This window comes from Oscarella lobularis, chromosome 7 (genome assembly GCF_947507565.1).
Source record: "Oscarella lobularis chromosome 7, ooOscLobu1.1, whole genome shotgun sequence".
NCBI lineage: Eukaryota > Metazoa > Porifera > Homoscleromorpha > Homosclerophorida > Oscarellidae > Oscarella > Oscarella lobularis.
The window spans coordinates 3,331,190-3,355,123 of record NC_089181.1 but is presented as its reverse complement, the minus strand read 5'-3'; the positions used below and the strand labels follow the sequence as shown (position 1 = coordinate 3,355,123).

The following is a 23,934-nucleotide window of genomic DNA, read 5'->3' as shown; positions in this document are numbered from 1 at the left end:
AGACGATTATTACGACGCGTCACCCGTTTCCCGGAAGAAGGCAAGATGACGTTCAAAAAAAATTAGCCACTATGTACCTTCGTTGCGCGAAGAAACCAAACGATAACGATTAATAATAATAATGATTGATTTCTTTTCAATTAGAATTTCCGTTAGTTATTTTGAATTCGCTTCATCCTCTTGTCTCGCTTTGTAATATGACTCCAACGCTTCCTTTTGAGCTCTTACAAACGAAATGGCTTGATGCAAGACGGTCTTTTCACCGATAAGCAGCTTGGCAATTTCTTTTGAAGAAATCGACGTTTCCTCTTTAGCCAATAACGCATTGTCCTCCTTTTAATTAATTAATTAAAAAATACTCTTAATTATTTCCTTACCTCGATTGATGTCTTGTATTGCTTCAACAAGAGCAAACACCTTGATAGAAAAATAAATAAATACATTAATTTATAATTAAAAATGCTACTAACCGTGTCTGTATGAAATCCAGCGCTTTGGTTTCGTTTTCAAAGTTCACGATCCCACGAGGACCCATCAGCATTTGAACGACTTCCTCTGAACCCTGAAGTTTCGCTTTCAGTTCATCTACACAGGTCAGAAGGCGTCACAGTTTCGTTTTCAAGGCGGGAAACGGAAACGCGCACCGTGAGTCATGCAAAAGACGCGAAGAAATGCCATTAGCTGGGACGTGAACGGCGCAGCGACGGAGTCGTAGATATAAAAAATTGCCGACCTAAAAATTCAGAGTCAGTTATTAATTAAAAGTTTTTTCGTTTTTCTCACGTTGGAATGTCCAGACGCGAAAGTATCTCGGCTTTCATGGCAAACAACGAATCATTCTTACTGACTCCTTATAAATAAATAAATATTATAATTAATTAGACTGTCTAGCGCCTATACTATCGCGACTGACCGAGTTTGAGTCTCATTCGATCGTGTTCATTGCCTTTGTAGACGAAACCCTGATTGAGAAGAAACTCCGCGTTCGTTCTCGTCCCATAGAACATGGTCACCTGTAATTAAATTAGAGTGGTGATGTCACAAAGGCAAGCAACTAATCAAGAGAAGAGGGATGTAACTTAATCCAAATATGGTCAAGGAGAGCGGTGATGTCACAAAGGCAAGTGGCCAATCAAAGAGAAGTTACGTTGCGTTGCTAGCGCGTATCTAAGAAGGGCTACTGTACCTCAGATCCCGCTTCATAGTCATTCATAGCATAGCATTTGCACGCCTTCTCCTCTTCCTTGTAGTCCGTCGTGATCTGCCGCGAGAAAGAACACGATTTATACATATTCATTTATCTATTATAATGATTTACGGCTCCATTGGCGTGATTGCACATGTCCCACGCCGAAATGAGTCCAATAGAAAAGCCAGCATCACCGTCCCGTATGGGTATACTATTCTGTCTCGTCAAAACGCTACCAACAGCCCATCTAAGAAGAAAAAACCCCAAATATACAAAGGGATCTCTCCCTCCCCTCCCCCTAACTTGAAATCAACGTAATTAAACGGTTTCTGCGATAGAACGACGTTTTTTGCATCCGGGTGACTATAGATCATTTGATGCAGATACGCGTATTGTCGTGCAATGGATCGATTCTGATTCAGCACTTCCAAATAGACGGGACTTCCTTCGAGCATCCGGACCTCGTCAACGCTATAGAAGAGGGGAATTGTGTACATCTTGGGTAGCATGTCGATGTAGGGTCGCCAAAATGAGTCCGGATTCCAGCGTTCGGCGAGAAGATACAGCGAAAGAGCGGCGCTAGGTAGCGATTGTAGCAGTCGATCATTTTTCACGAGAGGACCTGAAAAAAAATAAATAAGAAATCAATAGTAATTTATATATTTTTCACCTAGAGACGATTCTTTCACGCAAACGCTTGTCATCATCAATTTATATGGGATAGAGAAAAAGAGTTCATGTTTCTATATAAAAGTGACGTCACTCGTTAAAATAAATCATTCCTGTATGTACAGTGTACTTCAAGCGGCTTTAGAGCTTTGACACCAAATCCACGTCCGGGAATTTCTTCAAAAGTAACCTTGGAAACAAATCATTTGGATGATTATTATTATTAATGAACTTACGTCTTGCACTTCCGCTCCGTTCGCCGTCAACCAATCGCGAAACGGCGCGACGCATTCCGATCGCGCCGGCCTCTCATCGAGTCCTACGCTTGCATTCGAACTTCGCGACGACGATTTCGACGTTTTTTCTTACCATCTTCCGCTTCTGTCCCTTGCTTCGCTTCGAGCTCGTCCAAATGCTTTCGTATTTCGACGAAATCGTCCCACTGCTCCTTCGGCGTCTTTGGCGGTTCTCGTTTCGTCGCTTCCACGCACGCTGGAGCGCGAATGCGAGTCGAGGTGCCGGGGGTCCCTCTAAAGGAGCCTCACCTTTCAGAAGTCCATCTACGAGCTTAACAATGTCTGGATCGGGCCTATAGGTCTGCTTTGCGCTTTTCTGTCGAGGACGTCGACTTTTCTTCCCCATAGCGCCTGCGCAAAAAAGCGCCACGCCCCCGCATAAACATACACCCCCGGTTGCCATGCGGTGAAGAGCAGGAAGTGCGAAGTTCAATCTATTTTTGGCTTCGTAAGGTCGAAAAAATGTCTGCAACGAAAAAGAGAGTCTCGATCGGCCCATTATCATCATCATCATCGTTATTTTACCTCAAGATAGTTTCAACGTTAGGATCGTCTTTTATCGTCTTGTGTCCAGCGTCCGGAAATTCGTGGAACGTGATCGATCGACCTGTCCGAACGCCCTCCTCATGTATCTTGGAATGAGAAAGTAGACCCTCGTTTTAATTAATTAAAGTAGACTCGCGGAGCAACTTACCTTGTGACCGTGATCAATAGGAACAACTTGGTCTCTAGATCCGTGCAAGACGAGTATAGGACACGTCAAATTTGATATTCTAAGAAAACGTGATCGCTTAATTATAATCGAAAAAAGCAATACCGCAAACACCTGCTAAGGGAGTCAAATTTTTCTGGAAGACTTCCGATGACGTAGTCGCGAAAAAAGGGAAGATACCGAAAGGGATAGCTAAAGGGGTGGCTCATAGCGGCGTCTATTATGTTCGTTATCGGCGCTTCGAGAATGAGCCCCGAAAGCGATGATGATCCTGTATAGATACAGTTTGCCGCGATTACACCTGAGCTAAAGCAGATACCTGTTTCGCAGAGTTGCTTGCTTAGCAACGTGGCACCACTACAATACAGGTTGTTAGGGTGTACATGCACCCGGACACAAAGAGAAAATGCATTTTTCAACCTACGCGCTTCCGAGAGAGTGGCCCCATATATACGTAGGCCCCCCTTTTCTGCGTATTCGCTCTCGTGCCCATTCCCATACCACTCGACCGTCATCAGCCATTCCTCAAGGGGGAGGAAAAAAAGTAAACACGTACCTCCCTCCCCAGGACCTCCTCCTTTATTTATATAGGAACTAACCCGATTCCGTTGGCCATCCAGTAGAATCACCAAAACCCTGATAATCGAGCGAGAGAACATGACTCCCGAGGGAAGATAGCAGCTAAAAAGAGAAAACCCATCTCGTAGGCGTGTCTAACTGAGGAAGCTAAGGGAAAATCCCACACGGGTTACGTAACACAGGAAAAGGGGTGACCCGCCGTGCTATATAGACCGAAAGTGCGACTCGGTTCTCATAACGAGCACGACCACTCGAGCGTAAAGATCGGACTCACTAAGAACGCGCACACAAACCATGGACCAAGATCAGGCTCAAGTTCAAATCATCCACGAAGGCTATCTATCAGTGAAGCGACACATTCTAAAGGTGCAAAGACACCACAAAAAAGAAAAAGAAAGAAGTTGGACGCCTAACTTTTGCTTCCCTTAGGGCAACAAGAGACGATGGGTTGTCATGATGCACAGTTTGACGCCGCAAATGGTACGTAGACTAAGAGGGACCCGGGAGGGGAAGGGATCGAGGGCGTGGGTACTATCAAAACAACTTGGCTGCAAAGCGACATGTCCATATATGCATCGTTGACGTTGCGTGTCTGCTTTTAGGAGCCAATCTTTGCTCTGCACTATTACCGTCGCGACAACCGCAAACGCGAGCGCGGCGTGTTTCTTCTCAATCCCGAGACGACTCTGACGTCGAGTTACAAGAACGGTTTTACGCTGACCGACGAAAATCGACAAAGCTTTCGTTTTGTCGCGCCGACGCATAAGGAAAAAGTCGTGTGGATGGCTAAACTGCGGGAAGCGCTCGGAAAAGGTTCGAGGGGCAGACACGCCTCCTTTCTCTAATTATAACTCCTAAACTTCCACCTCAGGAACTACGTTTCACGTTCAAACCACGTCCACTCTCGATGTCATACCCAAGGATGCGACGCTTCAGTTGACAGTACGAGACATCGTGCTTGTCAATCCGATCGACGCCATGAGCACGCGCAGTTGGAGCATCGCTGCTCTTCATTCGTTTGGCGCTAGCGGCCCGCTCGTATGGCTACAGCAGTGTCAGTGCGGTGATCACGTGATCACCGCACCGCCCGTCTTCCTAACTATGGGATCGGGCGCGAGCGCCGCGCAACGCCTCTATCAGGACATTGTGCGTCGAGCGGCGTCCGTTTCTATCTGCGGCACGCAAAGCCGAAACACGGGGCAGCATAGTTGGCAGTGCCACGTGCTCGACCACGCGCGCCACGCCCCACGCTCGTCGACACCCGACCCCGCTGGACGCGCGCGCTTTCCGCCGCATCCACCCAGTCAAAGTTCGTCGATGCCGGACGACGTGTTCACCGCCACGTTCGGTCTCAAAGAAAAAACTCAAAGCGATTCGGGTGTAAATCTCTCGTTTCCGACTTCTACTCAGTCGTGCGATGATTTGATTACGGCGCGCACGCGCGCTTACATGTATGAGCCGCGCGCGCGCGCCACCGTATCCGTCGACTCGGTTCTCACGCCCGATGCGCCGCCGCCGCCACCGCGACCCCAGCACACGTTTAGCCCGTGTCCCAAGCGCAAGCAAATACAATATTATCACATGGTGAAGAGTGCCAGCTCGGACGCCGTGAAAAAAACCGAGTCGCCGCTTATTGGAAAAATGGAAATCGTACGACAGAGGGGAATGAAGAAATTTGATTCGTCGTGAGTACGGTTTTTTCGGAAGGGGTGTGGGAGGGGCAAGTATTTCTTAATTAAATGTGACAGATTGTAGATCAATCCATCTGTAGACTTACCTGATATAGACGTATCCTGTGATATGTCCCCCTAGAAACAACGCATGCATTTTCTCAATAAATGTAGCAGAACAACTAATGATGATCGATACCGTGATCCTAAGTTTCCGTGCATGTACATAATGACCGGCTGACCATTTGCGAGGGCGTCGTCGAATTGCTTATCCGTCTGCGGCGCCGACATCGAACGATAAGGATCATTAGGCAGAATGTGCCTAATACGGAGACGGATTGTCGGTTTGGCCCCCTGCAAAACTGCTCTTAGCCTTACCATACGCCAATGTGACCTTTTCCTGATGCGAGAGGCAGGTGAAACGAACGAGCCTTCTCTAGACCGTAAAATTCATCAGGATTCGATAGATTGTGGAAGAAGGGCAGGTTAACTGGTAATCAAAAAGCGGAAGCTAGTCTCAGACGACTTCAATCAGACGTCGATCTTACGCCAGTGAAGATAGACAACGCCGTCTTGGATCGTTCTCGAGAATTTGATGCCAAGCAGACAGGCAACGTAGACTGTGGCTAAGATAATGAGAAACGCGCGCAGACAAGTGCACTTTGATCGCTTCCCATTGCTAATGAAAGCGAAATTAGAGGAAGCTGGTCAAAGTAGCAAATTACCGTTTGGTTTCGTGGTGATGATGGTGATGATGATGGTGGTGAACCTTGAAAAAGCACGAGTAGATAAACAAGTTAGAAAAACTTGCCTGCGAACCTCTTTGGAGCCGCTTTCTTTCCCTGCACGGCGGCGTGGCATCGCTGTTTGCTTTAGCGAGATAACGCGCGCATTGCGACGTCATCGTGCGCCAAATGTTCGGAGAACGCGCCCTAGAACTGCTTCGAGAGTTGCAGAGAAGCACCGACGGAACTCTTCCCCCTTACAATGCAAGTACAAAACAAAAGAACTGGAGAAATCAACGCTTTCGTGTAGGAAGACGCCGTTCGACAAGTTCTCGACGAAATGAAAGCCTTATTCGATCAAAATCAAAAAGACGTGTACTAAAAAATCCCTACCTTATTCTATTTATCGAAAGATGAACTGCAGAAAAGCGGCAGCCGAAGGAAAACCCGGCTTCTACGTAGGAATTCATTTGAGACACGCAAGCCTAGAACGAAACCAGCGTTGTCTATTAGCATACATGTAGTCGCAATACCTTCTAATAAAACTGCGTATAGCGCGCGTTTATTATTAGCTACAATCGAATGACACGCATTCGCGACTTGAGATGGGATTTTAGCAGTGTACTTCCCCGCGAAATCCAGCTCTGTCTACACGAGCAAGAAGTACTCTATCACTGGCTTAAATCCCGCTTTAACTCTGCTTTGTGTACCCAGTTGCAATGGTTCAATAAATACAGTAGAAATCTGGCGAGCTACATGAGATCAATTGGAGGCACTGGCCTCGATTTGACGCAAGTAAATCGTCATTACATGCTGTTACAATAGTATTAGATCTATTTTTTTCTGTAGGATACCAAACCTCCAAAAAGCCTATTTATTGAGGTGCCTAACAATTATGTAACGGCAATAATTATTATTGCTAAAAGGTTCGCTGTATGATTGACTACGGGGAATTCGAAACGGAAGACGGGACTGTGATTTTGCTAAAGAAGAATTCCCAAGTAAGAAGAAGATAAAGAGATCCCTTTTAATTATTAGAATTCTAGCATTACCTAAGACGTTCTCATTGCGAGCATCTGATACGGCAAGGCATTCTAGAACACATCATTTCATAATTAATTAGAACGTGCCAATCTACTCTAATAAATCAATAATCTAAAATTCCCACGAGTCCATCCACTTGAGTCCGTACATCGTGCTATTAAGATTGTCACTTAGAGGACCTTCCATGCCGTACGAAAGCCCAGAGAATAGAGTGAAACTAGCATCGATTATCGTACAATTCCCGTGCTAATTATTCGCAGTGTACCTCTGTGTCAGAAGAGCTACAAATAGCCCTAGAAGAGTGAAGTAGACGATCGTCTCGTGGTGCCTTTGTTTGGACCACAGAGTGACGACTTTACTGACGCTTTTCAGCACAAATTCAACAACTACGCCTACGCCCCACAGTTACCAACAAAAAAACGTCTTTTTATAAATGATTACCCGTCAACATTGAATTGTACAGAAACGCCGGAAAGTAGTGATGAAAATAGAGCACGCGTCCCATTAGAAAAAAGGGAAAATAGTGCAGAAACCAGCCGAGAAGAAAGAACAACGCGGCAAAGCTCATCCTATCTCTATACTCTACAGAAAACGTCATAAAACTAAGCGGGGATTTTTCGCCGTACGTTTGACGTCGGACGATTCGCGATAGCCGCGCTGTAGAACGACAGCTCGAACGGAAAACAACGCGCAAAATACAACTATCCACGACAAATTCGCCCAGAAGACAACCTTTGAGAATATCTATCTATAATTGTAATTAATTAATAGGAAACGCTTGTTACTGGATTTCCGAGAAGGTAGACGCGAAAAGAATCCGCTAAATATCCGGAGAAACGTTGACCCTGTACACGATTTTAAAAAAATACTCTTGGGGTTCTAACTATATGATTTCTACCCTATAATTGATTGGCCATTGCCAAGGTTTCGAAGTTACTTCGCCTTCTTTTGGCTTGAGATTACTGTTCACCTTGTAAGTATGTATGTATGTATGTGTAGGGGAAGGGAGGGGGAAAGGAAACGCGTCTCTCCCTTACTTGAGTCATTATTTTGTGCGCTTCTATGACCGCTTGAAAAAACGACGGCTTAAAAAAATTCACGTTGCCTTTCGGCACTTTTGAAAAAATTAATTAATTAATTAATTAAGCGAAAATGCATCGAAATCTCACGTTTATCGTTCACGTGACCCTCCACGTTCCACAGATTATTAGAATCGCGAACGACCGGATTACACGTCACTTCCAATTGCTCCCACCCCCTTTAATTAATTAATTAATTAATTAATTATAAAGGATTCTATTTTATTTCCCCTTTTACCATTTGGGCAGTTGCTTGTCATGAGAATGCAAGGCACAGCCGACGTTCACGTGAATAAGACGAATGAGCGAATGAACCGTTCGAATGAGATCGCCCATTTGACCGTCGATGACTTCAAGTCGCCAAAAATCGTTCGCATCGCCGGTCCCATTCTATTTATAAGAAAAAAACCCGGATGGAGACTGGCTGTGTTCTCTTTTGCTACCTCTCCGTATCCGGTCACTTGAAAATGTCGAACGGTCAGAGGAGCCTGAGCCACGTGACTGTGAACATTCCGTTTCGTTCTATTAAGTAATTATTATTATCTATTTATTGGGGCTCACGCCACGTGCTCTAGCCTAATTTATTATTATTATTATTATCTATTTAATTAATGGAACTCACGCCACGTGCTCTAGTCTAATGCTGTCCCCACTTCGAACAAACTCAACCGGCGAATCAGGATCTAGAGAAAGAATTAATTAACAAAGTCCACTATACTTGTTTTTTTCTAATACCTAAGTCAATCTCGGCTTTTTTCACTAGAAACAAATTGTTTTCGTCCTTATGCGAATAGGCGGTTATCTTAATCAATAATTAATTAATAACCAATTATTAGTTTTCTTGATTTTTCACCTGCTGTTGCATAACGCCAACATCTTCCGGATAAAGATGATAATGCGAGTGAAGAAGTCCGCCGCCGGAGCGATGATTTTTCAGCGTTATCATCGATCCATAAGCAACATCTTCATTAATTAATTAATTAATTAATTAATATTAATTTAAAAAGGATTTGAATACATTCGGGAACTTGGCTATTGTACAATTCATTTCCTTTTAGAGTCGATTGAAATGCGGAACTGAAGAAAGCGTCACCAGGTCCGCTTTATTAAAAAGACTGAAAAAATTGCTTTTACATTATTTATCATATGTACCTATTGTTTAAAATATGAAAATGTACGGCGAAAAAGGCGAGATAGATCATAGCCGGCAAGACAATTAAACAAGTGGCTCTAGCCAGAAAATGAAGTCCAATAACGGTCTAAAAAATTTAATTAATAAAATAATACAAAGTGTGATTTTTGGTACTAATGAATTTTTCATGTCTCCCATGAGATCCCAAAGGTCCCAAATGACGTAGAATCCGACGAGAAGAATAACGAAAAGACCAACGAATTTGACACTGTATAAATCAACCAATAAGCAAGCGGCATTCGTGGACAAATTACCTAAAGGCACATGACAAGAAAAATCCGGTCATTGCCAACCAAAACCACCAGGAAATCGAAAACCAATGTTCTCTAAAAAATCAATAAATAAATCATCGCGTGACTATTAATTAATTAATTAATAACCTGTTCCTGTATCGATGAAAGAACGTCAAAGAGCACGTAGAAAAGGCAATAAATCCCATAAGCATAGGATCAAGTAGAATATATTGCGACAACGTCAACGTTCCCGTATCTGAAAAATAAATAAATAAATAAATAAATAAATCCCCCCCCCCCCCAGGACACAGTCACACAAAACTCACCAAATATAATCAAAATCGAAGCAATAAATGCAGCAGTGACCGACTCAGTCAGCAAGTAGACACTCCAATATGCAGACGGAACAACAGTCGATCCAATCAGAGCACAGAACTAAAATACATAATTAAATTTATTGAATTTTTTTAGACCGGATCTCGTGTACCGTTCTCATTCCCGTGTAGTTGTGATCGCCGTATTGGTCGCCTGGCTTGTCGAACTCGAACGAACCGTTGTAATTTGTGACGTAACCGGCCAATGCGAGAAGCATCTGTCCACAATAATCGAAAAAATAGAAATATTTTCTTACTCTCGCGTCGAAATACCTTTCCTAATGGCGGATGAACGTCGAAGAAAAATGTTCGGTTTAGATAGAAATTCGCGTGTTTTCCGAAATGCGTTTCGTCCCATCTACGAGCTTTTTTACACGCGAAACGTTCGAGATCGCGTCCTTACGCCACGTGCGGCGGTTCTTCTATGCGATGAAGACGCGTTCGAAGCGTAAGAATGACTACCAGTAGAAATACGAACGCGTTCCACGTGGAAATCATCGAATATTCGAATGTAGTGATCAACGTTAACGCACGCTACGACAAACGTAACTAATGCTTCTCCGCTCTAGAAAGAGATTATTCGATTGGATTTTGCATGCTCGTCGCTCAGTCGATTTTCTAAGCACGTCGCCGTATGTTTCCCTAATAGGTAAATGTTGCAAAAACGATGACGTCGAGAGTGCGACGCAGTTATTCGACGAAATCGAGCGCGACGGCGTTCAGCTCTCGTCAGCGAGCTATTCGTCGCTTCTCTACCTGTTCGGCAAGCACGAACGCGTCGACGCGATGTTGCGCGTCAAGGCGAGTCGCGGCTTCGCGTCGATCGAGCCGGACGAGCCGATTTACACGAATCTCGTCGCCGGTCTCGCGCGCGCTCGACGAATCGACGAGGCCGTCGGCGTTCTGACAGAAATGCGCGCGCACGTCGAACCGAAGGCGCGAACGTACAACGCGCTGATTGGCTGCGCCGCTCAGCTGGGGCGCGAAAACGAGAGCCATCGGCTCCACGACGAAATGAGAACCGAATACGATTTGCTTCCCGACGGCGACGCGCTGGCAGCGCTCGTTGCCGTGACGACGAATAGTAAAAGCATCGCCCAACTCGGCGAAGATTTTCGAGCGTCGGAAAGACGTTTGCCGTCGCAAACACTCGCAAGTTTGAAACAGTGGTTTCTTAGGTAACGATGGGAGGGTACATAGATTCGTCTCACATCACGTGTCTCCTCTCAGAGAAAAAATGAATGCTGTTGAAACTCGGATTAATAACGAGTCAGTGTTTATATTTATGATACTGTAAAGTCCAGTATCATTTGTATAGTGGATCCTGTCAAGCTTGCGGACTTACTTTGGAGTCCATTGAGCTTCCGCCCGAAAGAAAAGCGGCACTGGTGAAGAAAACGGCATCGCTTTTAGCGGGCTTCGAATCAGAAGCCACTTCACAGCCAGGAGAACTAGCATTCGAAAATGGAAATGATTCTCGAATCGATAAAGTCACAACAAAGATAGAAGCAGTGAAAGAGAGAATAGCTCGTTTGGAATCCAAACTGGCTTACGAGGACGAGAACAAATTGTGGCACCAGCAGCTCTCCAGTTGCCGATTTCGTCTCGCCGCCTTGCAATCGCTACTTCCGCCGACTCTAAGCCGTTTTCTCAAGGAGAAGAACTTGACGGCGCCATCGCCGGAACAAGTGCGCGACTTCAAAACGTGGATGAACGAAATCGGTTCGTGCGACGTCGTCGTCGACGGTCTCAACGTCGCGCACTTTTTTCAAACGGGCACTGACGTGTGGCTGGTCAGTTTAGATAGAGAAAGAGAGTGTCCCTCCTCCTTTAGTGATGTCACAAAGGCAAGCGACCAATCACGAGTTAAGAACGCTTGATTGGACGCTAGCCTTTGTGACATCACTCTCGTTTACCATATATGGAATAACGTGACGTAATTGCGTCGCCTTTAGGTTCATGGTGTGGTTGAGCACTATCGGCGAATCGGTAAACGAACTATCGTCATATTTCGCGATCATTTGAAAAAGAATCGACGTCATGTCGAACCTCTTCGACGTATTGCGGAAAAGTGCGCCGGCGTTTATTTCATAGGAAACAGGCAATTTGCCAACTATAAAATATAAATTTGATTCTATTTTCTCTGACTACTTGTAGGCAAGCGGACGACTATTTCTTTCTTTATGCTGCTCTATACGGGGGTCTCGACGTGGAGTTGGTCAGCAATGATCTCATGCGAGATCATCGTCAATTGTATCGAGGCCCCCTTTATGACGATTTTCTCAAGTGGCAGAGAGGTCATCAAGTGACCATACGACGTTTTGAAAAGGACAATAGACCGGTTTTTCAGGTAAAAGTTCTTTTTTTGGGGAGGAGGGACCGATTTAAATAAAAATTTAATTTTTTTAGCCTCGTCAACTTCATGACGTCATTACTCAATGGACCGAAAACAATTGGCATTTTCCGGGAGAAAACGACAATTGGCTTTGCGTTACTAGAGCTGTCTCGCATTAATTAATAAAAAATACCTCGTGACTATTTACCCCTAGACTCAAGATGGCCAAAGTAACAAAGGTCCACTGTTCGTTCGCCTCTAACTTTGCGCGCCGCTCCTTTAGCCAATTCTCTATTCCTACTTCCGAAGTTCGTGCTCGTGGCGAGTTCGAATCGGTAAAAACAACGAGTGTTCCTCCCCAAATTCCCTTCTAAGTTCCCCTTTGCTCGGTCGTAGCGCTGAATTTGAAGGAAATCGACTACGAATATCGTCCCATACATCTTCTAAAGAACGGCGGCGAACAGGCAAGAGAAAACATAAGCATTCTTAATTAAAAAATCGCTTCGCAGCATTCGGACGAGTACATGGCCTTGAACCCGTCTCGAACGGTTCCCTTGCTTCGCATCGACGATCACAATCTCGCTCAGTCGGTAAGAGAGAGGGGCAACTTGGAAACGTAAGCGATTTTACGAGAGAAAAAAACAATAGCTAGCTATCATCGAATATCTCGACGAAACGAGACCGAACCCGGCTCTCCTACCGCGAGACAATGCCTACAACCGTGCAGTGGTACAGTCTATAGTTAGAGAGGGGGTGTGGTCACTTTGTTTGTTAGGTCCGAAGAATATCAGATATGATTGCCTCTGATATCCAACCCATTCAGGTGTACTGTAGCAAGTACTATTGTTCTCGTCCCTAATGATCTTCGAATAGAACCTACGCGTTCTGAGCTACGTGGGCGATGAAAAGAAAATGGAATGGGGACGTCATTGGATCGACGCGGGCTTTCAAAGTTGGCGACCCCACGCAGTGCAGTGCTTTAGCCTTACCTAATATGGGCATTCTAGGCTTGGAAGCCCTACTAAAAGAAACAAGCGGTGCATACTGCGTGGGTGACCAGGTGGGACTTTCCATGTAGAGGGCATTAATTAATTAATGAAACATATCTTCCTATTAGATTACGATGGCTGATATTTGCTTGATTCCTCAGATAGCCAACGCAAAACGGTGACTTCTAAGCGCGCTCCCCCTCACCTTCATCATGTCTTATTAGATTCAAAGTCGATCTGTCTAAATTCCCCGTCATCTGTCGCATCGATGAGACGCTCTCGACTCACAAAGCGTTCCAAGCGGCTCATCCCTTTCGTCAGCCCGACTGTCCTGACGACCTACGAATTAAATAAATTAACATGTGGGAAATTGGGTTGCGCATGCGAGGGCGGAAGGGAAGTGTCTATTTCACTACATGTTGTCATTGGCTCTGTTCAGACCAGACCCTCTCGGTTTTTTTTTGTCTCCGTCTATTTCTTACTGTGCGTTCCGATATGGGAAACATTGGTGGTGGAAAGAAGAAAAAGCAGAATGGAGTCGATGAAAATCGCGTCCAACGTCGTGTTCTCAGCGAGAGTCAAGTCGAGGCCGTTCGAAAGACGTGGAAAGTCGTTGCTCGCGACTTGCAAGGCAACGGGGTCGCCTTTTTCGTTAAGTAAGGGAGTTGTCCGCAAAATGAATAGCGTTTGACGTGCCATCGCCCACCTGAGACTTCTCGTGTCTGTACAGTTGCACGTTGCAGCTGCGCGTAGTCACGACGAAGGTGGGCGCGATATAGTTTCGCCGGTTTCGAGCTGACTCCCACCACCGCATAAAATTAGCGTACGCGAGCCTCGAGAATATCTACACTCTCGTGCACACACGCGAAAAAAAGCGACTTTCTCGTCGTCCCAAAACCATTACTGTACCTTTAGTTGATGTAATTAGGGTCCCTTTGTTCACCTAAGTAACGACATTGCGTGCATTCCATCAATCCTCCCTCCCACTGAGCCCATTACTGATTAGGAGCTCGTTTAGAATTTTCGACATTGCTCCCGAAGCCCAGCAGCTCTTCGCGCCGTTTCGCGACGTGCCACGTGAAGAACTGCCGAAGCACGATGCGGTGAAAAAGCACGCGCTCGGCGTCATGGAAACGGTCGGCGCTGCTGTCGACGAAATCGACGATATCGACTCGTTAACCCCTATTCTTCTCGAGCTCGGCGCAAAGCACGTCAAGTGGAACATCCAAGATCCCCATTTTGACGTACGTAGAGAGAAGTGGGGGGGGGCCCTCCCCCATTTCATTCATTGTACACTTTCTCTTCTAGATCGTCGGTCAAGCGCTTCTTTCGGCGATCGAAAAGGCAAACGGCGACGATTGGACGCCTTCGATCAGCGACGCGTGGACATTCGTTTACAATTGCGTCGCCGACGTCATGAAAGAGGGAATGCGACAGGAAAGATCCGAAAACTAAAAAGAGAACAGCATGCGAGGGGGCCTATTCTACATTTCACACTTCATAGTTAGCATCTTATACACGTGGCTTACACAATAAGAGTGAAATAGAGATAGTATACGTGAAGAAAGGGGGGGAAAAGGGCGTGGTCACTGTCTCCCAAAAGTTCAAAAGTCTCGTTTGGACGCCTGCTTCAGCAACATCGTATCTCCAATTTCATCCAAAACACCAAGCGCCTAAAAAAAACCCCGCTCCCTCCCTCCATCCCTTTTCTACATTGTTCCGCGCGCTTACCTCGTCCAACGCTTCTCTGGTCAATGCTGATGACATGCAGAATCGAGCCCGGGTCGTAATAATCGACGTGGCGGGAAAACCGGCCACAACGACGCCAATATTCCGCTCAAGAAGCGTCCGCGAAAACAATCTATCCAAAAAAAAAACAATAACATAAATAAATAAATAAATAAATAAATCTCCCCCTACGGTATTTTCGACGGTTGAAAAATCATAACGGGAATAACAGGCGAATCGTAATTCCCATAGACAATGTATCCCATATTCATAAGTCGACGTCGCAAATAGCGCGTATTTTCAGCGAGTTGCCGTATGCGTCGCTTCCCCTCGTCCGTCCCATCCTTCCCCATGATAATTCGCATCGACTCCAACGTCTGCGCGGCAACGGGCGCCGACATCGCCGTCGCGTAGGCGTCGTTATGGGAACGACGTCGAAGATGATCAATGATCACGTGACTAGCGGCTATGTAACCGCCGCTGGCGCCGAAGCTCTTGGTAAACGTGCCCATCATGACGTCAATGTCGGAGGTGTCCACGCCCCAATACTCGCTTATTCCGCGTCCGCTTTCGCCCATGCAACCGATGCTGTGCGCCTCGTCCAAATAAATGTAAGCCTAGATGGAGATATAGAGGATAAATAAGGGGAGAAGAGGCCCTACCTTGTATTTTTTCTTCAGTTCGACGACCTTCTTTAGATGAACAACGGATCCTTCCATGCTACAAGAAAAAATCAATAATAATAATAATGATATATTGAATTCCTACCTGTAGACGCCTTCAACAAATATTATAATCTTCTTGTAGGGCCTGCGCGTTCTCGGATGACCATAGACGACAGCGTGACGTAATTTCGCCTCGAGATCCTTCATGTCTAGATGTACGTCAAGTATTATATTATTCATTTCCGTTCTGAAAATACCGTTGTGTTTGAAGGTCATGACCTTTGCTCCGGACAAACGAATTCCCAATACGAGAGATGAATGATTGAGTTCGTCGCTTATAATCAAACTTCCCTAGATACAGTGTAACTGACTTCTCCCCTCCCCTCCCCTGTGAGACTCACCTTTCCAGCCAAAGCGGGAATATTCATCGAATTTGTTCCAAATCCCATCCCAAATACCATGGCAGCGGGCTTGTGAAGAAATTCCGCGACGATACGTTCAAGGTCCTTCAGCAATGCCAATGTTCCTAAATAAACATATTAGGTAATTTTTTTTAAAAATTCTATGGGATAAATAACTTACCAACTTCTCTTCTGCTACTACAAGGCGAGACACCGTATTCCTTAATAGCGTCGATGGCAGCATCTGCGCACGAACCGGATGTCTCAGCAAAACCCAAATAATTATAGGAGCTAAGATTAATAGCATTGATTTTTCTTCCAGTGAACCTATACTCATAAGATATTTAATTTAGAGAAGAACGAGAGTCCAAGTTCTACTACTTGTATGTTCGATTCTGGTCGTCCGACACGCGTTCCATCACGTCAAATCGCGCGCCAGCACAACTGGCTATCGGCCGATCCCAACAGTCACGAATCCGTCGATATATATAATACGTATACGTCGATTCAAAGCTCGCGTAAAGCGGAACGAAACCCTAAATCCCCGGATTACTAATCACACGTGCACACGTCCAATCAGAGACTGTGGCGATGATCACGTGACAAGGGATTAATTAAGGAGAGGGGTAATCGCTTGTACATGCAAAAGGTTTATTGCGGCTTCCCAAGTATGCACGAACGAACGAAACCTCGCGCGCCCCTACCTTCGTGTTTTTCTCGGCTTCCTCTTTGTGCTTTACACGCTCGACGCCTATCTTCGCCAAGAACGTTCTCACGTAGGCGATGATGATGTACAAGCCCCAGATGAGGTAGGTCGAGAGCGCGCACCAGAGCGGCGTCTCTTCGAACGATTCCCTTCGATCGGACTCGGAGGCGAGTCGCTGCACGACAGGAGCCCCGTCGCTTCGGTTCGCCGTCGCGATTGGAGCGTCGTATCGCATGCTAGCGGCGGACGACGCTGGCACCGAAGCCGCCGCCGTCTCGGCGGTGCGCGTTCTCGTCGTCGTTGAGACTGTTGACATTGGTCCTTTGGCTTATCCGGGCTTTCGGTTGCGCGCGCGTCCCGTGACCTGTTCATCGTTGATGCCCAATCAAAAACGAATGATTTCCAAAAAGCAAAGCTATCGTAATAGTCCGAATAAACAATGCTAGAGGTGGCCCTTGAGGTGTGAGAGCAGCCCGCCTAGTTATCATTCGGGCCACTGCAGTCTTGTCACGTGACTGGCTGACTTTCTCCGTCATGGCAAAACTGTCACGATTGCAGATCGTTCTTGCACTCGGCATGCTCGTAACGGGCTCCATTAACACGCTATCGAAAAAGGCGCAGAACGATTGCAAGTAGGCCGGAAGCGGGGCTCCCTTTTCGAAACGAAAAGAGACATGATCTGCAGAGTCGCATACAATTTCTCAGCGAAAGCCCAAAGAACAGTACACCAATTCGATCACCCATGGTTTCAAACGCTCGTCATGTTCGTGGGTAAGACTCCAATCGAACTGCGAGCCATTTTCGAATTTTGATCATCGTTTAGGCGAGTCATTGTGTCTTTTTGGCTTTGCCGTGCACCGATGCTTGGAATCAAGAAGAAGAAAGAAGGAGAAAGAAGTCCTAATTAACTTTAAAAAATATTTTTTCTGACGTCACTTTTGTCATAGCGTTATATGAGCACTAATGCTGAATACGAAGGAGGAGATCGGAGTCTCCTCATGAAACGTCCACCGTAAAGACACTTCATTATTAATTTATTTATTATTTCTTTTTCTTCTATAGGGTTTTTCATTGGATTTTTATTATTCCCACTTGCTGCGATCTGATTGGAACGTCGCTAGCCGGTACGGTACAGTGAGACTTTGTCGCAATATTTTTCCTTCTATTTTTCCTCTCCCCAAGGAATTGGGCTCGTCTACGTCAACGCTTCCGTGTGGCAAATGCTTCGCGGTTCCATCATCATTTTCACCGGTCTTTTATCAGTGAGAAAAGCGCAACGTTTCGAATTTTTTTACACCAACTTTTCTCAGGTGATTTTTCTCAAGCGAAAGTTGAGATGCATTCATTGGATGGGCATTTCGACTGTCGTAGTACGTCACCTTTTTTAATTAAATAAGTGCCCCTCTCAATTTCGAATCTCTATAACAGTTCGGTCTCTGTTGCGTCGGACTTTCCGATGTTTTTAATCAGGAACAAGTGCAATCCAGTTGGCATACAATTCTCGGTTCGATCTCCCTTATGCGCGCGTTCTCTCTCAAAGAAATCCGGGGCCTTTTTTAGGTATCATACTCATCGTTTGCAGTCAGATTGTGAGTGCATCTCAGATGGTCATCGAGGAGACTTTTTTGAAGAAGAGAGGCTTTCATCCCTTGCAGGTTTTGTATTTACTTTTTTTATTGATTAATTAATTAAAGTAGTTTACTTCTTGAGCTAGGTGGTGGGTATGGAAGGATTTTTTGGCGTTATTTTGATGACTGGAGTATGTATCTTTGTAACGAGCTACAATAAATCATTGAAAGTATTTTTTTTGACAGGCTGTGTTGCCAGCAATGTATCACATTCGACCGAACGGCAAGCCGTACGAGGACAGGTACAAAATCAAGAGACACTACATGATGATTTCTATTCGAATATTCCAATTTTAGCTTGGATGCTTTTTATCAAATGATTAGCTCTGGAAAATTGCTTGCAATGATACGTAAGACGTCTTTATAAATGAAGGTTAATAATTTTATGAGTGTTTAGTGGTCTACCTGTGTTCCATTGCTTTTTACAATTATTTCGGCTTAGCCGTAACGAAATCCCTGACTGGTGCCACCCCTTGTGCTTATATAAGATTAATTAATTAATAATTATTTAGCTGTTCATCGTACTCTAATTGATGCGCTGAGAACAATTCTCGTCTGGATTGTCGAACTGATTCTTTTCTACGCGGGAGCAAAGCAGTTCGGAGAGCAATGCGATTGGTGGGACTTTGTTCAATGTAAGTTCTCGTTTTTTACACTGGTCTTGTGTGGCCAACGTCGTGTATATTCTTTAGTGGACGGCTTTGCTTTTCTGCTCATTGGCACGGCAATGTACAACGGTCTGATGGAATTTCCTTGCTTGAAACCGGCAATGACTCCCACTGAGCAAGTTCGAGACGCTCTTATAGGAGACAGCCGAGATCCCTCTGTTCAAGTAAGAAAAAAACGATTTCCTTTGGTAGATACATACGTTTCTTTAGGATGGATTGCTTAGTGGGAAAAGATACAGGTCATATCCTCGCTACGATGGTCTTGACTGAATTTTTAATGCGTTCTACGTTAGCATGTACGAGTAGATTTAGCGAATTGGCTGATAGACTAGTTAGACGGTGAAAATTCATTGAACGATCGCATCGTGCTCGCGATCACGTGACAAAACATGCAGTTGAGCTTCGTCCTCGTTTTACTCCTTCTTCCCGTCGCTTCGACGGCTCCCGGCGCGCCGTATCGCCTCCGCGTCGAATACCTCGACAATCCCGTTGCAATCGACGCTCCGATGCCGAGATTTTCGTGGGCACTCGCGCACGCGGATCGCGGCCAAGTGCAAACGGCCTATCGCATCGTCGTCTACAGTCCAAACGCAATGCAACCGCTTCATCCGGACCAGATCTTATGGGATTCGGGCACAGTCAAGTCGAATCGATCGACAAACGTGGAAATGAATGGAAAGAGTCCCCTTCAGCCAAACACGAGATATCATTGGACGGTAAGGGGAAAAAATACGAGAGTATCTATGTGATTGGGATGTTCCTCCAGGTGCAATATTGGGATAACCAGAATTCTCCTTCTCCTCTCAGCGAAATGGCCTCTTTTCATTTCGGAATTTCCGATTGGGGAAAGTCGACTTGGTTGGACGGCGAAAAGGGCAATCAGCTGCGCTACGAATTCAACGTCTCGTCCGGACAAGTCGTCACAGCGGCGCACGTCTACATATTGGGTCTCGGCTATTATCAGCTCCGACTCAACGGGGAGCGAGTCGGAGATCAAGTTCTCGGCGCTTTCACCACATTCGAACGTCGACTCTTGTACGACACTCACGACGTGACGTATATGCTGAGAGAGGGTCCCAATGCAGTGGCAGTGACACTGGGTCACGGTGAGAAAATCTATATTAATTAATTAATAACTATTTATTTATTTATTTATTTATTTATTTATTTATCTAGGATGGTTTTCTCAGCCTTCCGTTAAGGTTGGAGGTCGATCTTTGCGTTTTTTGATGATTGTTCAGTTTGCTGATAAAACGTCGATGATGGTCGAGTCGAATGAGAAGTGGATGCAGATTTCCGGTCCCGTTGTCCAGGACGACATCTATGTCGGAGAGACTTACGATTCAAGAAATGCCACTCCCGGATGGGACATGCCCGTGCGTAGAAAAGAAATCAGATTAATTTTATTAGGGAATTTTTTTTTTCTAGGGTTATCATCATAGTGACGGGTGGGCTAATGCCGTCGCTTTGGCAACGGAACCCACGGGAACTCCCTCGGCGCACATCATGCCTCCAGTAAAGAAAGTCAATACGTTTAGTGCATTAAATATTACTGAACCGGCGCCGGGCGTTTTTGTCTTCGATTTCGGCCAAAACGTGGTAAGAACAGTGACTACGACATTTTTTTAAAACTTCTCTATTTGCTATTGTGTTAATTTAATTGAGGCTGGCTTCTGTACTCTCCATCTGGATCAGTCTGGTCCAGCCGGATCCAATTTGACCATCGTACACGCGGAAATGATGAGCGAAGACGGTTTTATTCAGCATCGCTATGGCAACTCTCCCGAACGTACCATGTAAGAAATCCCCTGGCCACAAACTCTTCTCCCCAATAGAGATATTCTCTATTGAAGATATATTTTTGATGGGAGTTCAGGTCCTGTTGACTTTGAGCCTTATTTCACTTACTACGGATTCCGTTTCGTTCAGGTAAACAAACAAGGTTTTCTCGTTTTTTTAAAATAATTATTTATCTTTTAGGTGACGGGCTTTCCTGGCACACCTAATCACGATTCGCTCAAATCTCATTTCGTGCATTCGGCTGTCGACGAGGAGAGCAGCATCGTATTCAGCGAAAATTACGACATACTAAACGGCGCCCAGCACATCACTCGTTTCGCAAGTCTTTCAACTACATAAGGTAAAAATACCCCCCTAAAAGAATCAGACTTTTTTTCTTCTTCTTCTCCTTAGCATTCCGACGGACTGTCCGCAGAGAGAGCGACGCGGTTGGCTTGGAGACGCGCAACTCTCCGCCGAATTCACAATATACAATTTCGACATGGCAGCGAGCTATAGCAAATTTATTCAAGACATCCGCGACACTCAGGTAAGCGTAAAAGAAAAAAAAACGACAAGGACTTTCTTTCATCGTCTCGCTTTCGCAGTTATTCGTGTATAATCAGACAGGCGGAAAGGGCGAAGTTCCCGACTGCGTTCCCTGGTATCATCACGGCGGTTTGCCGGCCGATCCCGCGTGGGACGTCGCCTACACCGTCATTCCCTACTGGGTTCACAAATACTACGGTAACAATCCTTAGTATAAAGCCGATTCACACTAGCGTAAGTTGATTGGACGCTTGCCTTTGTGACGTGACATCACTCTCGCTTACTATATATGGAAGTTACGTTACGTCACGTTACGTCACGTGAATCGGCCTTTATTATTATTTTCTTTCTTATGTTTTCTCTTTTAGACGACACTCGCGTCGTAAGTCAGTACTACGACGGCATCAAGGGCGCATCTTGAGAGCCTTCGCTCTCGCGTCGATCCTAAATCCGGGTTATTGACGTACAGTCGCTATGGCGACTGGTGTTCGGTCGCCAAAGCGGCACGGGGTGCCGATACTCGAGTCCTCTTGTTTCGTCCTTCTATTTCATCATGCAACTCGATCTAGTCGCCTATATGGCGGAGAAACTCGGAAAGGGCGACGACGCGACGACGTATCGCGCCCAGGCGACGAAATTGCGCTCGGCGTTCAACGAAATGTTCTACAACGCTTCGTCGAAATTGTACGTCGACAATGATATCAGTCCGCAGACGACGCATTCGTTGGCGCTCGTACTCGGCGTCGTGCCGCCCGACGATCTTCACGCCGTCGTCGAGAATCTCGTCGCTTATACGCACAGCATCGAAGATCATCTCAATACAGGTACACTACACTTGATTGGTCACTTGCCTTTGTGACATCATTGCGAGTGATGTCACAAAGGCAAGCGTCCAATCACAAGAGAAGAGTTCTTACGTTACGTTGGGTATAAAGGAAAGACTTAGCGTACGTCATTTTTCGGGGGTCCCCAATTGAATATTTACACCCAACGCGACTTAATTAAAGTGATCGCGGCTTTAGATGGGAGCCGCTAAAAAAAAAGAAAAGAAAAAAAAATCAGCGTGCGCTGGGATTTGAACCCGGTCGCTTCACTTCTTTCTCTATAGGTATTGTTGGTACGAAATATCTCCTTCCCGCTCTGTCTGACAACGGTTACTTCGACTTGGCGCTGACGATCGCCTCCCAGACGACCAGTCCGAGTTGGGGTTGGATGGTCGTTCAGCAGGCGACGACGCTTTGGGAGAGTTGGCTCGGCTCGCAATTCCACGGCGTCAGCTCGCGCAATCACATCATGTTTGGCGGACAGGGACCATGGTACTATCAATCCATAGCCGGCATCAATATGGCGGACGACGGCTTGGGATGGGATCGAATTCGAATTCAACCGCGATTGACGAACGGCAAGGAGGAAATTCAAATAAATATTTAATGATTTAATTGTTATTTTTTAGATACGGCTATGACGTCCGTTTCTGCGACTGTGGGGACGTATAGAGGCGAGATTTATTCGGCGTGGTCGCGACCGGGAAGCGTGTGCGGTTCGGCGGGAGAGAACACTGATTTGACGCTGCAATGTCCTCCGGGTGGCGTCATAGGCGACGTTCTCTTCGCCTCCTACGGAACGCCCAACGGTACGTGCGGTCACTTTCAAATTTTCAATTGCAGTTCGCCGAATTCGATGAGTACTGTGCAAAAAGCTTGCGTGGGAAAATCGAGCTGTAAGATTCACGTGAGCAATGACGATTTTGGCGGCGATCCGTGCTTTGACATCGTCAAACATTTGGACGTTCAAGTGACGTGTCGTGGCGGTGCGATGTTCAGTCATTCGGTGACTATTCCCGTCAATAGTATGGCGGAAATTCACATGTCGACGTTCGGCGAGGACGCGGCGAAGATCACTGTTATGGAGAGTGGTAAAGCCGTTTGGAAGGGAGGCAAGTATCAGCCAGGGCAGCCAGGAATTATGGGGGCTGTCGAGGGAAAAGGCGACATTGTCTTCCAGGCTGGATCCGGAAGATATGACTTTGAAGTTTCGATGTAGCAGTTTTTTTCAATTGTGTGTCTTTTTTTATTTTTTTCTAGTCTGCTGTTCGTCGTGATCTGAAAGCGAGAGGATCATTTGGTGGTAAGAATCATTAGGGGTACTCATCATATGATGTTTCGTTCTCACGTGAAGGCACGTGGGAGCCGAGACCAAAGCACCCTACTCAGCAGAGATGGATGCCTGGTTGCTCGTTTCTGGTGTTAGAAGTGATGGCATGGCGCAATTTGATCGGATTCTGAGAAAAAACATCTTGGTCCCCACGATGTCAACTCTATGAAGTCAAACAAATTTTTTCCTTTATTTATTTGTATAGGAATAGGATTTTTAGTTTTGATGTTTATACAATTGCGATATTTTGATAAGAGAAACAAAAAGTGTTGAAATTCAGGAGAACATACGGGCGTTCAACAATACGGTGGTCCGTATATTCGGGTAGGGTAATCGGTTTTTTCTCCGTTTACCCTACCCGGACATACGGGCCTCAGCGCAAACGTTCTTTTGTTCGCTGCCTGCGTTTTGCTCTTAATATTTTTTATTAACTAGACGTCTCTTGGCGCGCTTTCTCACGTCTAGTTAATAAAATAATATTAAGAGCAAAACGCTGGCAGCGAACAAAAGAACGTTTGCGCTGAGGCCCGTATGTCCGGGTAGGGTAATCGGTTTTTCCTCGTTTTTTCT

General features: G+C 45.7%; 11 protein-coding genes across 12 annotated transcripts; 7 read left to right on the top strand and 4 right to left on the bottom strand.

Moving 5' to 3' along the window:
• Positions 1-103: 103 nt before the first annotated feature.
• On the bottom strand, positions 104-2,557 carry LOC136189487 (actin-histidine N-methyltransferase-like). Its single transcript, XM_065977450.1, has 14 exons — positions 2,404-2,557; positions 2,228-2,350; positions 2,095-2,177; positions 1,989-2,048; positions 1,860-1,932; positions 1,493-1,811; positions 1,319-1,436; positions 1,187-1,261; positions 914-1,013; positions 784-850; positions 645-733; positions 471-585; positions 378-417; positions 104-333 (listed from the first exon to the last, which is right to left on the bottom strand). The coding sequence occupies exons 1-14, from the start codon at positions 2,555-2,557 to the stop codon at positions 157-159; spliced, it is 1,593 nt and encodes a 530-aa protein (XP_065833522.1). The 3' UTR covers positions 104-156.
• Positions 2,455-6,048, bottom strand: LOC136189490 (lysophosphatidylserine lipase ABHD12-like). The gene is made up of 13 exons (XM_065977453.1): positions 5,935-6,048; positions 5,841-5,884; positions 5,664-5,794; positions 5,494-5,605; positions 5,315-5,437; positions 5,223-5,253; positions 3,466-3,547; positions 3,291-3,390; positions 3,186-3,223; positions 2,981-3,137; positions 2,849-2,927; positions 2,680-2,786; positions 2,455-2,620 (listed from the first exon to the last, which is right to left on the bottom strand). The coding sequence occupies exons 1-13, from the start codon at positions 5,974-5,976 to the stop codon at positions 2,584-2,586; spliced, it is 1,083 nt and encodes a 360-aa protein (XP_065833525.1). The 5' UTR covers positions 5,977-6,048; the 3' UTR covers positions 2,455-2,583.
• Positions 3,446-5,301, top strand: LOC136189489 (uncharacterized). The gene is made up of 4 exons (XM_065977452.1): positions 3,446-3,811; positions 3,875-3,925; positions 4,048-4,258; positions 4,317-5,301. The coding sequence occupies exons 1-4, from the start codon at positions 3,740-3,742 to the stop codon at positions 5,132-5,134; spliced, it is 1,152 nt and encodes a 383-aa protein (XP_065833524.1). The 5' UTR covers positions 3,446-3,739; the 3' UTR covers positions 5,135-5,301.
• LOC136189497 (DNA replication complex GINS protein PSF1-like) lies at positions 5,995-6,999 on the top strand. The gene is made up of 8 exons (XM_065977460.1): positions 5,995-6,104; positions 6,151-6,215; positions 6,265-6,360; positions 6,413-6,503; positions 6,555-6,635; positions 6,690-6,722; positions 6,767-6,841; positions 6,887-6,999. Exons 1-8 carry the CDS (start codon positions 6,030-6,032, stop codon positions 6,953-6,955), a joined length of 585 nt encoding a protein of 194 aa, XP_065833532.1. The 5' UTR covers positions 5,995-6,029; the 3' UTR covers positions 6,956-6,999.
• On the bottom strand, positions 6,657-10,906 carry LOC136189485 (protein O-mannosyl-transferase 2-like). Its single transcript, XM_065977448.1, has 24 exons — positions 10,519-10,906; positions 10,166-10,296; positions 10,036-10,120; positions 9,876-9,980; positions 9,715-9,823; positions 9,536-9,644; positions 9,410-9,481; positions 9,270-9,363; positions 9,116-9,222; positions 8,982-9,064; positions 8,817-8,926; positions 8,699-8,765; positions 8,586-8,646; positions 8,407-8,485; positions 8,202-8,353; positions 8,054-8,142; positions 7,922-7,998; positions 7,783-7,854; positions 7,670-7,729; positions 7,511-7,616; positions 7,326-7,466; positions 7,150-7,276; positions 6,893-7,101; positions 6,657-6,823 (listed from the first exon to the last, which is right to left on the bottom strand). Exons 1-23 carry the CDS (start codon positions 10,759-10,761, stop codon positions 6,996-6,998), a joined length of 2,385 nt encoding a protein of 794 aa, XP_065833520.1. The 5' UTR covers positions 10,762-10,906; the 3' UTR covers positions 6,657-6,823; positions 6,893-6,995.
• LOC136189493 (mitochondrial ribonuclease P catalytic subunit-like) lies at positions 10,806-12,310 on the top strand. The gene is made up of 6 exons (XM_065977455.1): positions 10,806-10,940; positions 10,993-11,031; positions 11,095-11,555; positions 11,718-11,863; positions 11,920-12,112; positions 12,172-12,310. Exons 2-6 carry the CDS (start codon positions 11,004-11,006, stop codon positions 12,274-12,276), a joined length of 933 nt encoding a protein of 310 aa, XP_065833527.1. The 5' UTR covers positions 10,806-10,940; positions 10,993-11,003; the 3' UTR covers positions 12,277-12,310.
• Positions 12,306-13,531, top strand: LOC136189496 (maleylacetoacetate isomerase-like). The gene is made up of 10 exons (XM_065977459.1): positions 12,306-12,327; positions 12,381-12,432; positions 12,494-12,561; positions 12,607-12,687; positions 12,746-12,826; positions 12,873-12,920; positions 12,971-13,049; positions 13,105-13,157; positions 13,215-13,264; positions 13,311-13,531. Exons 1-10 carry the CDS (start codon positions 12,319-12,321, stop codon positions 13,438-13,440), a joined length of 651 nt encoding a protein of 216 aa, XP_065833531.1. The 5' UTR covers positions 12,306-12,318; the 3' UTR covers positions 13,441-13,531.
• LOC136189495 (uncharacterized) lies at positions 13,447-14,670 on the top strand. The gene is made up of 3 exons (XM_065977457.1): positions 13,447-13,742; positions 14,105-14,330; positions 14,395-14,670. Exons 1-3 carry the CDS (start codon positions 13,447-13,449, stop codon positions 14,539-14,541), a joined length of 669 nt encoding a protein of 222 aa, XP_065833529.1. The 3' UTR covers positions 14,542-14,670.
• Positions 13,918-16,918, bottom strand: LOC136189486 (serine palmitoyltransferase 2-like). Of its 2 annotated transcripts, XR_010670400.1 has the most exons (11): positions 16,585-16,918; positions 16,262-16,416; positions 16,062-16,207; positions 15,881-16,005; positions 15,737-15,830; positions 15,583-15,688; positions 15,477-15,534; positions 15,007-15,431; positions 14,818-14,947; positions 14,616-14,759; positions 13,918-14,537 (listed from the first exon to the last, which is right to left on the bottom strand). XR_010670400.1 is itself a non-coding variant. In XM_065977449.1 (10 exons), the coding sequence occupies exons 1-10, from the start codon at positions 16,900-16,902 to the stop codon at positions 14,691-14,693; spliced, it is 1,626 nt and encodes a 541-aa protein (XP_065833521.1). In that variant the 5' UTR covers positions 16,903-16,918; the 3' UTR covers positions 14,569-14,690. The 2 variants fall into 2 exon arrangements, 1 of the variants encoding a protein (XP_065833521.1); XM_065977449.1 differs by lacking the exon at positions 13,918-14,537 and having other exon boundaries at positions 14,569-14,759.
• Positions 16,919-17,088: 170 nt separating this feature from the next.
• Positions 17,089-19,265, top strand: LOC136188966 (solute carrier family 35 member F6-like). Its single transcript, XM_065976792.1, has 16 exons — positions 17,089-17,218; positions 17,272-17,357; positions 17,410-17,483; positions 17,534-17,598; positions 17,649-17,710; positions 17,769-17,848; positions 17,897-17,956; positions 18,015-18,090; positions 18,147-18,241; positions 18,301-18,345; positions 18,401-18,456; positions 18,512-18,564; positions 18,612-18,677; positions 18,727-18,849; positions 18,907-19,046; positions 19,093-19,265. Exons 1-16 carry the CDS (start codon positions 17,121-17,123, stop codon positions 19,150-19,152), a joined length of 1,239 nt encoding a protein of 412 aa, XP_065832864.1. The 5' UTR covers positions 17,089-17,120; the 3' UTR covers positions 19,153-19,265.
• LOC136188970 (alpha-L-rhamnosidase-like) lies at positions 19,259-23,630 on the top strand. The gene is given in 14 exon segments (XM_065976797.1): positions 19,259-19,598; positions 19,649-19,988; positions 20,059-20,258; positions 20,311-20,481; positions 20,548-20,678; positions 20,736-20,811; positions 20,863-21,014; positions 21,067-21,211; positions 21,270-21,408; positions 21,579-21,619; positions 21,621-21,708; positions 21,711-22,034; positions 22,319-22,612; positions 22,664-23,630. Coding segments are annotated over 14 exon segments (3,018 nt in total). The 5' UTR covers positions 19,259-19,271; the 3' UTR covers positions 23,254-23,630.
• Positions 23,631-23,934: the final 304 nt, after the last annotated feature.

Coding starts and splice junctions, on each gene's coding strand:
- LOC136189489 (XM_065977452.1), top strand. CDS start 3,740: ATGGACCAAGATCAGGCTCAAGTTCAAATCATCCACGAAGGCTATCTA. Junction 3,812..3,874: donor TGAAGCGACACATTCTAAAG/GTGCAAAGACAC, acceptor TGCTTCCCTTAG/GGCAACAAGAGACGATGGGT. Junction 3,926..4,047: donor ACAGTTTGACGCCGCAAATG/GTACGTAGACTA, acceptor GTCTGCTTTTAG/GAGCCAATCTTTGCTCTGCA.
- LOC136189497 (XM_065977460.1), top strand. CDS start 6,030: ATGTTCGGAGAACGCGCCCTAGAACTGCTTCGAGAGTTGCAGAGAAGC. Junction 6,216..6,264: donor GATCAAAATCAAAAAGACGT/GTACTAAAAAAT, acceptor GATGAACTGCAG/AAAAGCGGCAGCCGAAGGAA. Junction 6,842..6,886: donor TGCTAAAGAAGAATTCCCAA/GTAAGAAGAAGA, acceptor TTAGAATTCTAG/CATTACCTAAGACGTTCTCA.
- LOC136189485 (XM_065977448.1), bottom strand. CDS start 10,761: ATGGCTCTCGTTTTCGCGCCCCAGCTGAGCGGCGCAGCCAATCAGCGC. Junction 8,927..8,981: donor CAATAGCCAAGTTCCCGAAT/GTATTCAAATCC, acceptor TAATTAATGAAG/ATGTTGCTTATGGATCGATG. Junction 7,277..7,325: donor GTACAATTCAATGTTGACGG/GTAATCATTTAT, acceptor TGTGGGGCGTAG/GCGTAGTTGTTGAATTTGTG.
- LOC136188966 (XM_065976792.1), top strand. CDS start 17,121: ATGGCAAAACTGTCACGATTGCAGATCGTTCTTGCACTCGGCATGCTC. Junction 18,242..18,300: donor GAGGCTTTCATCCCTTGCAG/GTTTTGTATTTA, acceptor TTCTTGAGCTAG/GTGGTGGGTATGGAAGGATT. Junction 18,678..18,726: donor CGTAACGAAATCCCTGACTG/GTGCCACCCCTT, acceptor ATAATTATTTAG/CTGTTCATCGTACTCTAATT.
- LOC136189493 (XM_065977455.1), top strand. CDS start 11,004: ATGCTGTTGAAACTCGGATTAATAACGA. Junction 11,556..11,717: donor CGGGCACTGACGTGTGGCTG/GTCAGTTTAGAT, acceptor CGTCGCCTTTAG/GTTCATGGTGTGGTTGAGCA. Junction 12,113..12,171: donor ACAATAGACCGGTTTTTCAG/GTAAAAGTTCTT, acceptor TAATTTTTTTAG/CCTCGTCAACTTCATGACGT.
- LOC136189486 (XM_065977449.1), bottom strand. CDS start 16,902: ATGTCAACAGTCTCAACGACGACGAGAACGCGCACCGCCGAGACGGCG. Junction 16,417..16,584: donor AAGCCGAGAAAAACACGAAG/GTAGGGGCGCGC, acceptor CCGGGGATTTAG/GGTTTCGTTCCGCTTTACGC. Junction 15,535..15,582: donor TTTGTTGAAGGCGTCTACAG/GTAGGAATTCAA, acceptor TTTTTCTTGTAG/CATGGAAGGATCCGTTGTTC.
- LOC136189496 (XM_065977459.1), top strand. Junction 12,688..12,745: donor ATCACAATCTCGCTCAGTCG/GTAAGAGAGAGG, acceptor AAAAAACAATAG/CTAGCTATCATCGAATATCT. Junction 12,921..12,970: donor CTGATATCCAACCCATTCAG/GTGTACTGTAGC, acceptor ATCTTCGAATAG/AACCTACGCGTTCTGAGCTA.
- LOC136189487 (XM_065977450.1), bottom strand. CDS start 2,557: ATGGCAACCGGGGGTGTATGTTTATGCGGGGGCGTGGCGCTTTTTTGC. Junction 2,049..2,094: donor ACGGAGCGGAAGTGCAAGAC/GTAAGTTCATTA, acceptor TTTGTTTCCAAG/GTTACTTTTGAAGAAATTCC. Junction 1,437..1,492: donor TTTAATTACGTTGATTTCAA/GTTAGGGGGAGG, acceptor TTTTCTTCTTAG/ATGGGCTGTTGGTAGCGTTT.
- LOC136189490 (XM_065977453.1), bottom strand. CDS start 5,976: ATGCCACGCCGCCGTGCAGGGAAAGAAAGCGGCTCCAAAGAG. Junction 5,254..5,314: donor CACGGAAACTTAGGATCACG/GTATCGATCATC, acceptor CGTTGTTTCTAG/GGGGACATATCACAGGATAC. Junction 3,224..3,290: donor GGCCACTCTCTCGGAAGCGC/GTAGGTTGAAAA, acceptor CCTGTATTGTAG/TGGTGCCACGTTGCTAAGCA.
- LOC136189495 (XM_065977457.1), top strand. CDS start 13,447: ATGTGGGAAATTGGGTTGCGCATGCGAGGGCGGAAGGGAAGTGTCTAT. Junction 13,743..14,104: donor GGGGTCGCCTTTTTCGTTAA/GTAAGGGAGTTG, acceptor GAGCTCGTTTAG/AATTTTCGACATTGCTCCCG. Junction 14,331..14,394: donor TCCAAGATCCCCATTTTGAC/GTACGTAGAGAG, acceptor TTTCTCTTCTAG/ATCGTCGGTCAAGCGCTTCT.